The following is an 18,603-nucleotide window of genomic DNA, read 5'->3' as shown; positions in this document are numbered from 1 at the left end:
CACCCGACATATAGAGAAGGTTGACAACCTCGCTAATAATCTATCTCTCCAGTGAACATCGGCAACCTGTACACTCGATGGATGGCCTTAAGAGATGCATCCACCGGAGAACGGCGTACCGTGACAACCCTCTCAACATGTTCTGAGCAATTTGCATAGAATTCCCTTACCAGCAGTACATTGCCCTCCTCCGGTTCATCAAAGAAGATGTCCAAATAACGCCTCCTCAATTCTTCATAGATACGGGGGCATTCAATTTGCAAGGCACGCCTGTCAATGTGTACTTCGGGTAATAGCTTTTTGGATGCCTTTGCATGAAACTTGTCCTGAGCCGCTTTGGAGACAAACCTAGTGCGGTCAAACTGTTCCGCACTAGCTTGACCCCGAGCTCTAGAAGAACTGCCAGGTCCACTAGCGGAGGACCCTGTGGTACGTCTCTTCCTGGATTGATGCATTGTACCTGCAAAAATAGAGGTTCCTATCAGTGAGGGTTTGAGTTGTGTGAACCCTGGGTGGTTACTCAGACTTCACCACCACCATGGTCACATTAGCCATTATAACTCCGTTGGGGCAATTTCACAAATACCTTGTGAGCTGGTTTCTAATCTAACACACCTAGCCCTATGGAAGCATAAACTCTTCCCCCAAATCAACCATTCTCACTTCACCATTCCACCCCACCACAATGAACTTTATACAACAGAACCACACTCTTATCTACAAAATTTTTCACATAATCCACTAAAAGCAGAAAATAAAACCAAAACAAAATCTAATTATAAATGCTACACACTTCCAACATGAAAAGTGCAAAATAAAGAAGCCCAAGAATGGAGAGGAGAAGCTTGACATACCTGGGTAGGTAGAAATTGCGATTGATGGAAGATGGAGTCTTGTAGAGGTGTGTGTGAGAAGAAAGGGTTATGTCTTGAAGAGAAGAAGAAGAAGAAAGAGAGAGATATATTGGGTTAGGGTTTGTAGAGAGAGAGGGTAATGGGGAAGTGAGGGTGGGGCGGGTGTATTTTGATGTTTAATAGGAGGAGAAGAGAAAATAAAATAAAAAAATCTGTTTAAAAAAATGACTTACCTGGGTGACAGTAGCTTCGCGAATCACCGCGGTCCCACCGCGGCCGCTGTGAGTGAAGGGGGGCGAAACCGAATGTTCTTGTTTCACCGCAGTCGTGTCGCGGTCCCACCGCAATCGTGGTGGATTGAGCAGTCCTAAAACAGAATACTCGTCATTTACCGCGATCGCGGTCATGAGCATTTTTTTTATACATCTGGTACAACATCAAACAAAAGAAAAGAAAAATAACAGAAATCATGGGTTGACTCCCACGCAGCGCCTGAGTTAACGTCGTGGCACGACTCACATGAGCGCATTTAAGGCTCGCTCGACCTCTGAGGTTCAGTCAGATGGATCACTGACACTTCCTTGGGTTCATCCATGCCCACATATAGTTTCAATCTTTGCCCATTGACTCTAAATGTATGAGAGTCTTTCTCTGAGGCAATCTCTACGGCACCTAAAGGGAGCACGTCAACCACTCGAAATGGTCCAGACCATCGTGACCTGAGTTTACCCGGAAATAGCCTTAATCGTGAGTTATAAAGCAACACCATATCTCCGGGCTTGAAATTTCTCTCAACAATGCTCTTGTCGTGCAACCTCTTCATTCTCTCCTTATACAACCTCGTGCTCTCGAAAGCAAGAAATCGGAACTCGTCTAGCTCATGCAATTCTGTGACTCTATTTGTTCCCGCAGCCTCAATGTCCAGATTTAGCTGTTTCATTGCCCACCAAGCTCTATGTTCTAGTTCCACTGGCAAGTGACAGGCCTTCCCGAACACCAACTTATATGGTGACATACCAATTGGTGTTTTAAAAGCAATTCTGTAGGCCCAGAGTGCATCATCTAGCTTTTTCGCCCAATCAGTTCTTGTGGCGTTCACAGTCTTGGTCAGTACACTCTTTATCTCTCTATTTGACACTTCGACCTGTCCACTGGTCTGAGGATGATATGAGGTTGCCACCTTGTGGCGCACATCGTACTTTGCTAGCAATTTCTCGAAGGCTCGATTGCAGAAGTGAGTGCCTCCGTCACTGATAATAGCTCTCGGGGTCCCGAAACGGGTGAATATATTGTTTTTCAAAAACCCCACCACCACTCTTGCATCATTGGTGGGAAATGCTGCAGCTTCCACCCATTTGGACACGTAATCTACAGCAACAAGTATGTACTTATTGCCAAAAGAGCTGATGAAGGGGCCCATGAAGTCTATCCCCATACATCGAACACTTCAACCTCTTGAATTGGGTTCATGGGCATCTCATGGCGACGGGAAATGTTCCCAGTTCGCTGACATTCATCACAGCCCTTCACCCATTGATGTGCATCCTTAAACACTGTTGGCCAGTAGAAACCGGCTTCTAGCACTTTTGTTGCCGTCCTGACTCCTCCAAAATGCCCGCCATATGCCGATGCGTGACATGCCTGCAAAACAGAATATTGTTCTATCTCGGGGACACCTCCGGATCATATTATCAACACATATTCTAAACAGATATGGTTCATCCCAGTAATACATGCGGCAGTCACGATAAAAAATTTTCTTTTGCATAGAGGAAAGGTCATAGGGAACTATACCACTTGCCAGGTAATTTGCAAAGTCTGTATACCATGGCACTTCCTCAAGGCTTGTGGCAAGTAGCTGCTCGTCTGAAAAGGTTTCCAGAATATCCTCTACCTCAACTGAGTTTTCAGCTTCTTTAAGTCGTGACAGATGATCAACGACTTAATTTTCTGTGCCTTACGGTCACGAATCTCCAGGTCGAACTCTTGCGGTAATAGCACCCAATGAATCAGGCAAGGTTTGGACTCCTTCTTCTCAATCAAGTACCTGAGAGCTGCATGATCAGTATATACAATTACCATAGAGCCAATCAGGTATGATCTGAACTTGTCGAATGCAAACACCACAGCCAGCATCTCCTTTTCAGTCACAGTGTAGTTCAGCTGGGCTCCACTCAATGTTCTACTCGCATAGTAAATTGGGTGCATTAGCTTATCCTTCCGCTGTCCCAGCACTGCCCCCACTGCATAGTCACTGGCGTCACACATGAGTTCGAATGGTTGCTCCCAATCGGGGGCAACAATGATGGGTGCAGTGACTAGCCTCTTTTTCAACTCCTCGAATGCTACCCTGCAATCATCAGAAAACAAGAAAGGGTGATCTTTTTCTAACAACTTACAGAGAGGGTTGGCAATTTTTGTGAAGTCTTTTATGAATCTCCGGTAGAAACCGGCATGCCCGAGGAAGCTCCTAATTGCCTTGACTGAAGTAGGGGGTGGCAGCTTTGCTATCACGTCAACTTTAGCACGATCCACCTCGATTCCCTTGCTTGATACCCGGTGTCCCAAGACTATGCCCTCTTGTACCATGAAATGGTACTTTTCCCAATTAAGTACCAGGTTAGTCTCAATACATCTTTTCAACACTCGGGTCAGATTTATAAGGCACTCGTCGAATGAGTTTCCCACCACTGAGAAATCATCCATGAACACCTCCATTATGTCTTCGACCATGTCAGTGAATATAGCCATCATGCACCTTTGGAATGTGGCGGGTGCATTGCATAGGCCAAAGGGCATCCTTCGAAAAGCATAAATTCCATATGGGCATGTGAAGAAGGTCTTCTCTCTGTCCTCTGGTGCAATGGAGATTTGATTGTACCCGAGTACCCATCCAGAAAATAGAAGTGGGACCTCCCTGCCAGTCTATCAAGCATCTGATCAACGAAGGGGAGTGGGAAGTGGTCTTTCTGGGTGGCCAGATTTAATTTTCTGTAATCCATACAAATTCTCCAGCCTATGACGGTTCTTGTAGAGATCAGCTCATTGTCATCATTTTTGACCACCGTCATACCACCCTTCTTAGGAACACATTACATCGGGCTAACCCAGTTGCTGTCAGAAATGGGGAAAATGATTCCCGCATCCAACCACTTAATCACCTCTTTCTTCACCACTTCCTTTATGTTGGGGTTCAACCTTCTTTGGTGCTCCCTGGAAGGTTTGTTCCCCTCTTCCAGCAGAATTTTATGCATGCAATATGCCGGGCTGATCCCCTTAATGTCTGCCATGGTCCATCCAATGGCAGTCTTGCACTCCTTGAGTACCTGCAAAAGCTGTTGTGCCTGCACATCTAACAAACTAGATGAGATAATAACAGGTAATGTGGAGTTAGGTCCTAGGAACTCATACCTGAGATGGGCGGGCAGTGGCTTCAACTCCAGCTTTGGTGGTTCTTCTATGGATGGCTTGGCTGGAGGAGTTTCTCTGTTTTCTAAGTGCAGGGGCTCGAATTCAAGTGTTCTATCCCAAAACCCTCTGCCCTCTAAAGCCAGCACCCATTCTGCCAATTCTTCCTCATTCACCTCATCTAAATTTACCAGACATGCAGCAAGTGGGTCCTCAATAGTCAACGTCTCATCATCTGCTTCTACGATTACATCCACGGCATCAATAAGAGAACAATTGGGGAATTCACTTGGTCGCCTCATAGATTTCTGCACATTGAATGTTATCTCCTCATCGTTCAACCTCATCTTGAGCTCCCCAGTTTCACAATCAATGAGAGCTCTCCCTGTGGCCAAGAATGGCCTTCCCAAAATTATGGGAATTTCTTCATCCACCTTGCAATCTAGAATCACAAAATTTGCAGGGAACACAAATTTCCCTACCTGAATCAACACATCATCCAAGATACCAGAGGGTCTTTTCACAGTTCTGTCAGCCAGCTGCAATAACATAGACGTGGGTCTAGCTCTTCCAATCCCCAACCTCTTATAGATCGCCAGGGGCATAAGATTTATGCTAGCCCCCAAATCACAAAGTGCCTTGGCAAAAGCAAAGTTACCAATGGTGTAGGGAATTGTGAAACTCCCTGGGTCAGACAACTTCTCAGCAACTGGTCTAGTCACCACAGCACTGCAAGTCTGAGTTAGAGTCACTGTGGCCAAGTCTTGGAAATCGAATTTTCGGGACATCAAGTCCTTCATCATTTTTGCATAACCAGGCATCTCCTTCAAAGCATCAATCAATGGAATATTTACCTGGATTTGTTTCAGCATCTCCAAAAATTTCTTGTATTGTTCCTCTTTCTGGTATTTGGCCAGCCTTTGTGGGAATGGTGCTGGAGGTCTCTTCTTCCCAATGATTTGGGTTTTCTCTTTGTCAGACACCACCTCAACTACCGGTTCCTGGGCTGCCTCAGCTTCTTTTTCAGCCTCAATCTGTGTGTTGGGTTCTTCCTGGGCAGGTTGTACTGTCACCTCTGTCAGTTTTGTTGAATCATCTAGCTCAATGGGCACTGGTACAAGTGTCTCAGCCTGTCTGCTTTCTCGAGCCCTCTCTTGCTCCAAGTCTAAGTCTCTGCCATTTCGTAGACTCACTGCCATCAGCTACTTCGGGCCTTGATATTTTGGATTTACCTGCGTGTCTGCAGGCAATGTCCCATGAGGACGATTATTCAAAGACATCGAAATCTGGCCCATCTGCACTTCAATATTCTTTATAGTTGACTCATGTGCATCTACCCTTTCACTCATTTTTGCATTTGACCCAATAACCTGCTGCATCATTGCCTCGACTCTAGCAAACCCATCTTCCTGTCTCCCATCATGCTCCTGCTGAGGAGGATGATAACCCTGTTGCTGATTTTGATTGTTGTATCCATGTGGCCTTTGGTAAGGCGCCATATTATTGTGAGGTAGCATACCTCCCATATTTCCATTGTTGAGCTGTGGCTGGACTGGCCTGTAAGGCTGATTCTGTTGGCCCCAATTCTGACCACCCTGTCTCTGGCCCCCGTAGTTAGACACATAATTCATGTCCTCAGGGTAATGATGATGATCACTTTCTGCATTCCATTGGTTACCAATTGGCTGACTAATGCAAGATGTGCATAAGCCCCAATTGGTAGTATCTACAATGTGTACCTGTTGCTTCTGCCCTGACTCTTCCACCTTTTTGGTGAGTATACTCATCTGTGTCATTACTGTGGCCATATTTTCAGCAAGAGTATTGGATGGATCTAAGGGCATTGAGTGAACTACTGGAGTGATAGGTGCATTTCTGGTTGTCCACCCTGAATTCTGTGCCGTCTTGTCAAGCAGGACCTGGCTTTCTCTCCATGTTTTGCTCAAGAATGCTCCGCCAGCTGAAGCATCAACATTAGCTTTCACACCATCTGTCAGACCCATGTAAAATCGTTGCCCCAACATCTGCTTTGGAATACCATGGTGCGGACATATAACCAACATTCCTTTGAATCGTTCCCATATTTCTTGCAGTGTCTCCATTGGTTTCTGTTTGAAGCTCAAAATTTCATCAATTTGCTGAGCAGTCTTGTTGGGTGGATGAAAGTTATTCACAAATTGCTTGACTAACTCCTCCCAAGTCGTGATGGAGTTAATGGGGAGTGAGTTTAGCCAAGTCTGAGCAGCTCCTGTCACTGAGAATGGAAACAACAACAACTTTATTGCTTCCTGAGTTACATTGGGCTGCCTTTGAGTTTTGCAAATTGACAGGAAATTCTTCAAGTGCTGCTGAGGATCTTCAATGTATGACCCCGAAAATAGTCCCTTGTTTTGCAACAAGTGCAGCATGTCGTTTGTGATTTGAAAAGATTCGGCCTGTATCTGTGGGACTAATATTGCTGTGGCCAAATTCTCAGTTGTGGGTTGCGCCCACTCATATATAGGAGCCTCTGGCATAAGAGGTGCCACTACCTGCGCAGCCGGATCTACCACGTTATCCCCCATGTCTGGTTCGAGTTGTTCAGTTGATTGTTGTTGTTTGCTTTTCCGGTTGGCCCGATTCAAGGCCTTGAATACTTTCTCGGGATCTGATAATGCTAACAATACTTCACCAGTTCTCGATGAGTTTCTAGGCATGCACCTGTGCAACCAAGTCAACAAACGTTAAAATTTCAATGTATAGACTGAAAATAAAGAAAACTGACTACACTAAGATTTTTTGTATTTCTTTCAACTGTAATTGATAACACCATTAATTCCCCGGCAACGACGCCAAAATTTGATCACGCCCAACTATGCCTTATAAAAAGGACAAGCCGTTTCAAATATAATCTGAGTATTTAGCCCAGAGTCGAATCCTCAGGGAATTAACCTACCAATTACTTTTGTTAGACTCACTAAATTCTTCGTAGTCAACTTCCCAAATATTTTGAATAACAATTGGTGACGTTTTAACTAACTATAACTGAAGAACGTTAAGTAAACTAACAGCTAACTATGATTGAGTTGTAAGCAAATAAGAGAAGGATCTAAGGTTGTGATTTTCCCTATTGATGGAATCCCTTCCTGTTATGTTTCATATAGATTTGAATAATCGTCTCTATCGATCATGAGCACTCTTACTACCGTAAATCTCTCCCGAGTAATTACAATAATTTACTAGACGCACTCTCCCGAGTTACGCTAGCTGGCTTTTATTACAGTTCACTTTAGATCACACCCAAGGCTTCGTTATCCTTAATCCCACCTTTAAACCCTCGGTTATTGATCCCTCATATACTTTGGGAGTGGTGTTGTTCAACAATTACCTAAATATTCACTCTCTCCCGAGTAATACATACTAAATAGGCACAACTGATTGAGGATCCTATCAATTAACTACAACAAGAACGTAGTTGAACAAATAGAGATTAAACTGGCAAACTATATTAGCATAACACGAAGTTCATCCTTCAACAGGTTCCATCAAAATCCTAGACTAAATAATTAGCTACTCATAAACGTGTTCATCATAGCATCAAAATTCATCATAAATGATAAATACAAAAGGAAGAAAGGTAGAACTCGATGTCGAATTATCCTCCTTGCCTCTTCTTGCCTTTAACTAAATTGTAAAAACCTTGATAATGTCCCTTTGGGCGAGCTGGACCTCTTATAGGTTAAGTGGAATTACCCCCGAACTTTCAAGTTTACCCCTGAAATTATGTAATCCGAACTGGACTAGCGCGGCCGCGCTCGTGCCCGCGCTAATGGCCGCGTATATTGCATAGTATTCTGTCTCGAGTTCCTGGGCTAGCGTGGTCGCGCTAGTGGGCGCGCTAAACTGGGTCATCATTTTAGCTCTTCTTTGCTCTCTTCTTTCACAGTACTCAGCTCCGAGGGGCTTCCCTTGCTACAATTTAGCTTCAAACACTGTCCTAAGTCCTCGTAAGCGCCACTCGCTCCTGCAAAACATGAAATTCACTATTAGAGCCAATTAATCGTCATTTAACCATCCTAGAACAGTGAAGCATAGTCAAGTTAGGGCATAAATAATCGCCAAACTACATGAAGCTAGCCTATTATCATATGCTTCCAATAAGCTATTAATAAATTAAAACATAATTCAATACTCTAATCATTACTAAAAGAAAATTAATGTTGAACCAAAAAAAAAAAAAAGAAAAATTAATGGATATAAATACTTATATGTTGTTATTCACCAAACACTAAACATTATGTAATATGTTTCATCACCTAAAAATATGATAAAATTAATTTCTAACAAAATAAAGTAAAAATCAAGATTTGAAGAAAAATTATAAAGAATTCAATAATATCGGCCTAACAAAACGTAAACGACGTTTATGTTTATTGTGTTAAAAGAAGGGTTAAGGTACCCCTAATCCTAGTATAAGGAACCATTTTAACTATTTATGTCAGATAAAATATGCCGATAATTGTTTCATACTTTTTCCGAAAAGAGCATTTGCGGATTTTGGAGGGAACTAGAGCACACTTCTTTAACGCCTCCGTTAGTAAAAAGAACACATTCCTAGACAGCTAAAAGTACCTTATTACCCTTTTAATCCAGATTAGCCTTCTCGTTTAGTGTTTTATAATTACGTTAACACCCCTGTTAAGATTTCATCGAGCCTTTGATTTACCCGGATGAAAGTGATATTTTCGTCAGACCGAAATATCATGAAGGACGAAACTGTCACTTTATGTTGAAATGTTGGTGGCCTTTATGTAATTCCATGGAACTACAAACCTTATTTCATGTTAGCTCTCCAATAAAAATAATGAAGTTTCTAGACTCGCCGAATTTCAAATAAATCATTCGCTCTGTTATTTTTTCTCCCTCCATATAACCAGAGCTTCTCTTTTCTTCTCTCGTTCGGCCTTTCTTCCCTTCGCATTTGCCTTTCGTTCTTCATTCGTGAACCCTCATTTCGTTCTTTGCTTTACTTTCCAGCTATTGATTTGATTTTTTTTTTCAATAATTCACTATTTTTCCTGCTTATTTAACGTTAAAGAGTATCTGAAACCCTCAACCGACTTCTTGCGCCGCCGCAAACAACTTATATTTTACCTAATTTATCGGAGTTTAGACCTAATTGGCGGATTCTTGGATCCTGGATCCAAAGTTTACGAGGCCGACTTAAATTTGTGAGTTTTTTCTTTCCCTCTGTTTCTACAATTTGTAAATTTTATTGTATTCTTTCGACTTCCGAAACCCTAATTTGGAGTTGGAACCGAAGTGTATGATTGAATGGTACTCTTTTTGGGGCTTCTGTTTTTCTCCGAGGAATGTTTTAAATTTTTAGATTTTTTAAGTTTGGTTTGAAGGCTGTTGTGTTATTCTTAGCTTTCTTGAAACCCTAATTTTGTTGCACCCTAGGTATATTTGATGGAAATGTGCTTACTAAGTTTTGTGTCATGTTTTTAATTTGGGTGTTTGCACAGTTATATCGAAAAGCCCTAATTTTTTCCGGACCATAAATTTTTGCAGTGAAGGTGTTAACCGTTCGAAGTCATTTCCCTTTTCTTAGGTTTCTTATGATTTTGAAAAGACATACTTGCTCTTTTATTTATTTTGATATTGATGATGATATGAGTTGAGCTAAATGAAAGGAATGAGGATTCATATCGCCGATTCCAACTTGTTTGGGACTGAGGCTTAGTTGTTGTTGTTGTTGTATGGTTTGTTGCTTCTTCGTTGTTTACTAATCTGCATGTGATTGTCTTTTCTCGTCTAGATTAGTGAAGGAATTATTGACGCAGCCATGGTTGAAGAGAGAAATGGAAATGGACCACCTTCAAATGGGAGTGTGGCAGGTGGAAATGCTTATACAATTGACTTGAATACTTTCAGTAGCCGACTGAAGGCCCTATATTCACAATGGCGCGAATATAAAGATGACTTTTGGGGTTCTTCTGATGTACTTGCTATAGCTACACCACCACCTTCGGAGGACTTGAGATACTTGAAATCCTCAGCTGTCAATATTTGGTTGCTAGGGTATGAGTTCCCTGAGACAATAATGGTTTTTGGAGATAAAGAGATACATTTTTTGTGTAGCCAGAAGAAGGCATCTTTGCTCAATGTTGTGAAATCCGCTGCTAAAGAGGCTGTGAATGTGGAGGTTGTCATGCATGTGAAGGGAAAAAGTGAAGATGGGACTGCTCAAATGGAAAATGTGCTCCGGGCTATCTGTATGCAGTCAAAGTCAGATGGTCGTGATTCAGTTATTGGATATATTGCAAGAGAGGCGCCTGAAGGAAAACTCTTGGAGATATGGACCGATAAGATGAGAAATTCAGGCCTTCCTCTTAGTGATATCACAAATGGCCTGGCTAACCTCTTTGCCGTGAAGGACCAGAGTGAGATAATAAACGTGAAGAAAGCTGCATATTTGACTGCTTCTGCAATGAAGAACTATGTTGTTCCAAAGCTTGAAAAAATTATTGATGAGGAGGATAAAGTAACTCATTCCTTATTGATGGATGACACAGAAAAGGCTATTCTGGAACCTACTAAAATCAAGGTGAAGCTGAAAGCTGAGAATGTCGACATATGTTACCCTCCAATCTTCCAGAGTGGTGGGAATTTCGATCTTAGACCTAGTGCTACAAGCAACGATGACCATTTGTACTATGATTCTGCCAGTGTGATCATATGTGCAGTTGGATCACGGTACAACAGCTACTGTTCAAATGTTGCCAGATCTTTTCTTATTGATTCAACTTCGAAGCAGACCAAGGCTTATGAGGTTCTTCTTAAAGCTCATGAGGCAGCAATTGGTGCATTGAAGGCGGGAAACAAGCTTAGTGCTGTGTATCAAGCAGCTCTTGCAGTAGTTGAGAGGGATGCTCCTGAATTGATTAACAACCTAACAAAATCTGCTGGGACTGGGATTGGTCTCGAGTTCCGGGAGTTGGGGCTGATCCTTAATGCGAAGAATGATAAGGTGCTGAGAGAGGGAATGGTTTTCAATGTGTCACTAGGTTTCCAGAATTTGCAAACTGAGACCAGCAAAGAAAAGAGTAGGAATTTTTCACTTTTGTTAGCAGATACAGTTATTGTCACAAACGATGGCCGTGAGGTGGTTACTCAGCTGAGCTCCAAAGCCTTGAAGGATGTAGCCTATTCATTCAATGAAGAGGAGGAAGAGGAGGAGGAGGTTAAAGTGAAAACTGAGTCAGATAGGAAGGAGTCATTGTATTCAAAGGCAACACTTAGATCAAACAACCAAGAAGAGCTCCGGAGGCAGCACCAGGCAGAACTTGCCCGTCAGAAGAATGAAGAAACTGCGCGTCGTCTTGCTGGTGGAGGGGCTTTATCTGGGAACAATAGGAGTGCTGCTAGGGCCTCAACTGACCTTGTTGCCTATAAGAGCATTAATGACCTACCACCTCCTAGGGAGATGATTATTCAGGTTGACCAGAAGAATGAAGCCATTCTTCTACCGATATATGGTACTATGGTTCCTTTCCATGTGGCTACTGTTAAGACTGTGTCGAGCCAGCAGGATACCAACCGCAACTGCTACATCCGTATCATTTTCAATGTTCCTGGTGCCCCTTTTACACCTGTTGATGCAAATGCTTTGAAGAATCAGGGTGCCATTTACCTGAAGGAAGTTTCTTTTCGTTCTAAGGATCCAAGGCACATAAGTGAAGTAGTTCAGCTGATTAAAACTCTAAGACGGAATGTTATGGCCAGGGAGTCTGAGAGAGCCGAAAGGGCAACTTTGGTGACTCAGGAAAAACTTGTACTTGCAGGGAATAAATTCAAGCCAGTTAGGCTGTCTGACTTATGGATTCGCCCCTCTTTTGGTGGTCGTGCAAGAAAGCTTCCGGGTACATTGGAAGCTCATGTCAATGGTTTCCGGTACTCAACCTCAAGACCAGATGAGCGTGTTGACATCATGTTTGGCAACATCAAGCATGCGTTTTTTCAGCCAGCAGAGAAGGAAATGATTACCCTTCTTCACGTTCATCTGCATAACCACATAATGGTAGGAAACAAGAAAACCAAGGATGTACAGTTCTATGTTGAGGTAATGGATGTGGTCCAAACACTTGGAGGTGGAAAGCGGTCTGCCTATGACCCAGATGAGATTGAGGAAGAACAGAGAGAAAGAGATCGAAAGAACAAAATCAACATGGACTTCCAAAATTTTGTGAACCGGGTGAATGATATGTGGAGCCAGCCTCAGTTTAAAGGACTCGACCTGGAGTTTGATCAACCTCTGAGAGAACTTGGGTTCCATGGAGTCCCTTATAAATCATCAGCATTCATTGTGCCAACCTCAAGCTGTTTGGTTGAGCTGATAGAGACCCCATTTCTTGTGATAACCCTTAGTGAAATTGAGATTGTGAACTTGGAGAGAGTTGGGTTTGGGCAGAAGAATTTTGATATGGCAATTATCTTCAAGGACTTCAAGCGTGATGTCATGCGCATAGATTCCATCCCGACCTCTGCACTTGATGGCATCAAGGAGTGGCTTGACACAACTGACATCAAATATTATGAGAGCAAGATGAATCTGAATTGGCGTGAAGTATTGAAGACCATAACTAGTGACCCTCAAAAGTTTATAGATGAAGGTGGCTGGGAATTTTTAAATATAGATGCTTCTGACTCAGAGTCTGGGTATTCAGAGGAATCAGATCAAGGTTATGAACCTTCAGATGCGGAACCTGAGTCAGATTCAGATGACGATGACTCTGATAGTGAATCTCTGGTAGATTCCGAGGAAGAAGAGGAAGAAGATGATGAGGACGACTCAGAGGATGAAAAAGGCAAAACATGGGAGGAGTTGGAGAAGGAGGCAAGCAACGCAGATAGGGAGAAGGGGAATGAATCCGATAGTGAGGACGAGAGGAGGAGAAAGAAGAACTTCGGGAAGTCACGAGCTGGTCCAACTTCTGCAGCTCCTAAGCGAACGAAGTTCAGGTAGTTTTGATGGAAGAGCGTTCCAATTTGGAGCCTTAGATTGCTGAAGCGATTTGTTTTAGAACAATTATCTTAGCATATTTAGAGTAGAATCTATTTAGAATGTTGGTTTTTTGTTCCCTTTTCTTTATTTGTTTTTTCCCTTCAAGGGACGGTGGTTTAGTTTTTCAATGTAAATTATATTGGTAGCCTTAGTGTATGGCAAGTACTTATAAATTGTTTCTTCGCACTCCACTTTGGGTGCTTGGAGCATGATCTTGTCAGCTGGTCCAACATTCTGATTACGCTCATTTAGCTGCATAGCATGTGTTGTCTAGAGGTATATGGTGGGTGTCTGAGCAAACATCTCATCTTATTGCCAATGGCAAATGGTTCCTTTCTGTTCAAGAGTTTTTGTTTAGGTTCTAATTTCAGATGGATTCTTTTTCGCCATTGTCATCTGGGGAGTAAAATGCTCCTTGTGTCATCAGTCAGCTGATGACTGATGAGCGTTAAAGTGAGAATGCTTAATTATAGCATGTTTGGCCAAGCTGGAAAAATCAGCTTATTTTGGTGAAAAATGTATTTTCTCAAAAGTGCTTCTTAAAAAAGTATTTTTGGGAAGAAGTTAATTTTTTTCTGCTTTTCCAAAACTGTTTCCGCGTTTACTTAAAAGCATTTTTTTTTTTTCAAAAGCTTGACCAAACACTTTAACTTTGAAAAAAAATGCAGAGGCTATTAGTCTCGCAACCCTATAAAAATTTAAAGAAAATGAAATACTAACACAAAAGCACGGGTTTGAATGCAACCAATTCTACATTGAAGAAGGGTCTTGTGTTAAATCAAAAAGTTATTATTCAAAAGAATTCAGAGCGCCAACATCAGCTACAAAGTGCGACTATTAACTGTCCCAAGGTAGAAAGATGTTCACGTAAATGGTAAGTGAATGTGTTGGATTGGAGAATGAAAAGCCACAACACTCTTTTCTCAAGAAAGGCTTATTTATTCTCATCAGTTGATCCTACTCTCTGTATTTCGAACTGCTGTCTCTTTGTCAAGGTCAGCAAAAAGTTGTTCTTTTTCTTCTTACTGTCTCACTCTTGTTTTTTTACTCCTTGTTACTGATTATGCCCATTTCATTCGCGTGTTAAACATGATTATTTCATGTGTATGATCCAAATTTGTTTTTTCTATAGAATGTGGAAAATTTTATTTTCGTCATGTTACTGTTTGGTTAACACTGAATGGTTGCTGGATGCTATTTCTATGATGCTATGTCTTTGTATGCTAAGTCATCTCTTTTCCGGTTCCAATAACGCACTCATATGAAACACTACCAAAGATGTGGTGTGATGATAGAACCATTTAGTGGAGAGCATTTTATCCCACTACTTGGCGCGAATCTAAATTAGTTAGGTCAATGATTTTGGATTTCAGATGTCTAAAATACAAAAAGAACACTTGCAAGAAACACTATATATAATTTCGTGTTGCAGGCAAAATATTTTATTCTTGCGCAAGTGTATGTAAAATTTGACGATAAATTGGGTTGTCAAAAGATATCGTACCTGTATGTTAGCTTTGTACTTCTGGATCTTGCTTTTGTTTCAGGTGTCCCATAGCCTTATCAATCTGACTGCTGCAAATATCATACTACAAAAGAACCAATTTACAAAATATCATAGGAAGACACGAAATTACAACTTACCACCAAACTTGCCATGCAAAAAAAAAAAATGCATGTAGCGTAAGACATAAAATAAGATTTTAGAAAAGATGTATTGAGACTCCATACGGCCCCATGAAGTTCTTTACGTGCTTGTTTCAATTATTTCCTTCCAATATGGATATAATTCTACATTTCCTCTACAGAGAAGTGCTCACGGACTCTGCTGTTTCATATAATTATTCTGATCCCGACCTGTTGGTGTAGGTAATTTGATTCAACAAGATAAGATGGGTGGAAGTGCAATGAACAATGATCAGGAATTTACTACAAACAATGGAGATCGGACACTACTTGTTGGTCGTACAGGTGATGGAAAAAGTGGAATGCTCGTCTGGTGTTACAACTACTTGTCCGCTTCAGCGGACTCAATTAGACGACAGAAACATACTGAAAGTTATTGATACCCCTGGTATGTATATAGCCAAATTTCTTCGTTAACTATAATTAGTTTGATTAGCATAATTATATGTTTACAGTATCTTGTAGGAGTATATAATATTTCAGAAAGTAATTCTGAAAATAAAAATATTATGACAATATAATATTTTGTCTAAAAATTTCTAAAGAATTCATTTGGGAATTTATGGTGATTTACTTGCTGATATTTCTCTAGAAAAATCCGCAAGAAAACTCCTTTCTTTGGTTAACTTTTACCAGAAGTTTCATGCGATTTTTGGTATTTCTTACCAAAAAATCTGCAAGTAATTTACGTGCAGATCTAAAATCCCCAGCTAATTTACATGCGGATTCAAAATTCCTAAGTAAGTTACTTGGGGATTTCTAAAATCAGCGAGTAATAATTACCTACGAAGGTTTATCCATTGGATTTTCTTTCGAAGGAAAATCCGCAAGTAACTGAATTACCTATGAATTTTCTTTTATAATTCCCAAAAAAATCACTATGTAATACGCTATTTTCTTGTAGTGAATTTGTACAACAACCTTGATCGTCTCTTAAATGTTTAAATGAATTTTTGTTTCAGTTTCACATATAGTAGCCTTTAATTTATCAATAGAAAGATCTCCATGAGTGCAGTGGTAATAAGAAAATTTAGAAAAGATGTATTGAGACTCCATCCACGGTCCCATGAAGATCTTTACGTACTTGTTTCAATTATTTCCTTCCAATATGGTTATAACTCTACATTTCCTCTTCAGAGAAGTGCTCATGGATTCTGCTGTTTCATATAATTGTTCTGATCCTGACCTGTTGGTGTAGGTATTTCGATTCAACAAGATAAGATGCGTGGAAGTGCAATGAACAGTGGTCGGAAAATTACTACAGATGATGGAGACCGGACACTACTTCTTGTTGGGCGTACAGGTGATGGAAAAAGTGCAACGGGCAATAGTATTCTTGGCAGAACTGCATTCAGGTCAATGCATTGCTCTTCTGGTGTTACAACTACTTGTAGCTTCACTGGACTAAATTAAATGATGGAAACATGCTGAAAGTGATCGATACCCCAGGTATATATGTAGCCAAATTTCTTCTTTAACTATAATAGCTTGATTAGCATAGTTATATGTTTACAGTATCTTGTAAGAGAGTAGAAGTATATGATATTCAGTAAGAATTCTTAACCGTGCTTTTGTCTATGTGATTTGTTAAGATTATTCTTGGTTTATTATTAATTGATTAGTGTAATGGCATGTGGTATTCTATGGTACATCAAATTTACAAAAGACTGTTATGTAGTGAAAAGAACCTTAGAGCAGAAAAACAATTCCACCTGTCTGTAAAACAACAATTTGGTACTTGCTGTGAGAAGCAGATCTAAAGGAGGAAATGATCTCCTATGTCCAGTTAGAATTTGAATAGAAAAAAAATAATCATACAAAGATCTACCGTAGTTTATTAACTCATCTCCTGTCGGTTCAGTTGATCCCATTGTGTTCGGTATGGACTATGTACAAAATGTGCAAATGGTTATAATGTATAAAAAATAGTAAGATCAAATTCTCGATTAACATATGCTTGCTGCATCTTGTTTTGTTGTGTGATTTGTTTAAGTTACTGATATGGCTGACGCTGTGGAAACTGTAGGACTGTTTAATATATCCCGTGGGCCTGATTATGTTCTAAATGAACTTGTTAAATGCATCGATTTGGCCAACGATGGTGTCCATGCTATACTTCTAGTTCTGTCCATAAGAACTCGGTTTTCAAGAGAAGAACAAGCTACTTTTCAAAGCCTTCTGGACCTCTTTGGGAGCAAAATTAGTGACTACATGATTGTGGTCTTCACTGGCGGAGATGAGTTTGATGAAAATGATGAGACTTTGGATGACTACTTAGGCCATTGCCCTGAAGCCTTACAGGTTAGACGGAGTTCTTATGCTCGGATGTTTTCATACCCTAGCTAGCTTTTGGAGTAAGCTGACAGTGCTATCTACTGATAAAATTTATTTGCATCGGCTTGTTATGTATACAATTTGTGTGAAGGATCGATATCTAGTAGAACATCTTAATCAGTTACCATATACTCTTTAGGATACTCATGCCTGTGAAGGCTGATCCCTTATATTGGATTATGCAATTACAGGGAACTCTCAGCATGTGTGGAGAAAGACGAGTGCTTTTTGACAATAAGACTAAGGATCCAAAGAAGATGGCTGAGCAATTGAGAAATCTTCTTTTGCATGTGAATTTGGTTGTAGAAAAGAATGGTGGAAAACCATACACAAGCGACTTGTTCAAGGATTTAAAGGTACGTATTTAACTGTTACTAGTTGATTGTATTCCTTGCACATTTTGCTTTTCATCACTATCTTGTCTAGTCGCAAATGTTGGTTGGATATCAACTGAATGTTATTCAAAAGGAATGTTGGTTCAATATCTACTAGTGTTTTTCTAATTATTACTTTTGTGGATTTGATAAAGTCATGAGAAGAAACGGCTAATCAAACAGCTACATTTATATATTTGACAGGTTGATTTTAAACTCCGGCTGGATATTAAGCATCTTGAGGAAGAAGTGGCAAAGGAGCGTGCTGCTCGGCTTGAAGCAGAAGAAAGTATAAAAGTAGCTCAAAAGAAACGGGAAGATATGAGTCGTCTGATGCGAGCTAGCTTTGGGAGACAACGTCAAAGGGCGACTGAGGAACTTCAAGCAACAAATCTGAGATTACCTGGAATGTGTCTTATTTTATGATATAGCTATTGATGCATACGTATTAGAAAGACCTCAGATTAAGTTGAGGATTTATGGTTATGTTTTACTGTTCTTCTTTTCTACCCCCTCTTCTCTAATGTGGTCGAAAACTTTATGCTTTCACAAGATACCTTTCCAAGTTTATGGTACTGTGGTTTTGATTTTGCTATCGGCTTCTGTCTGTTATATCAAGTTATCAGAGTTCTCATGCTGATCTGAAGGCTTTCTAAATATAGCAACAGCAAATCCAACGAAACCCACAAGGGGGGTCTGGTGAAGATAGTAACTTTCAAGTTATGAGGTCGTTTGAACGCGTTTTTCTGTTGATTTTTTGCTTCCAAACATAAAGATTGTTTAGAAATTATGCTTTCAGAGTTCTCGTACTAATGGGAAGCCTTTCTTATAACAATCATGAAAGTTTTCAATGTCTTCGTACACTACTAGAAATCCGGTAAATACCGACCAGAAAAATCGA

General features: G+C 40.7%; 2 protein-coding genes across 2 annotated transcripts; both read left to right on the top strand.

Annotated features, from left to right (window-relative positions):
* On the top strand, positions 9,132-13,652 carry LOC109228905 (FACT complex subunit SPT16-like). Its single transcript, XM_019394158.1, has 2 exons — positions 9,132-9,472; positions 10,063-13,652. Exon 2 carries the CDS (start codon positions 10,090-10,092, stop codon positions 13,267-13,269), a length of 3,180 nt encoding a protein of 1,059 aa, XP_019249703.1. The 5' UTR covers positions 9,132-9,472; positions 10,063-10,089; the 3' UTR covers positions 13,270-13,652.
* Positions 15,187-18,228, top strand: LOC109229939 (immune-associated nucleotide-binding protein 1-like). Its single transcript, XM_019395480.1, has 5 exons — positions 15,187-15,382; positions 16,193-16,402; positions 16,988-17,295; positions 17,520-17,684; positions 17,907-18,228. Exons 1-5 carry the CDS (start codon positions 15,223-15,225, stop codon positions 18,126-18,128), a joined length of 1,065 nt encoding a protein of 354 aa, XP_019251025.1. The 5' UTR covers positions 15,187-15,222; the 3' UTR covers positions 18,129-18,228.

This window comes from Nicotiana attenuata, chromosome 7, assembly GCF_001879085.1.
Source record: "Nicotiana attenuata strain UT chromosome 7, NIATTr2, whole genome shotgun sequence".
Taxonomy (NCBI): Eukaryota; Viridiplantae; Streptophyta; class Magnoliopsida; order Solanales; family Solanaceae; genus Nicotiana; species Nicotiana attenuata.
Note: the sequence above shows the minus strand (reverse complement) of the source record. Positions and strands in the feature narration are given on the sequence as shown.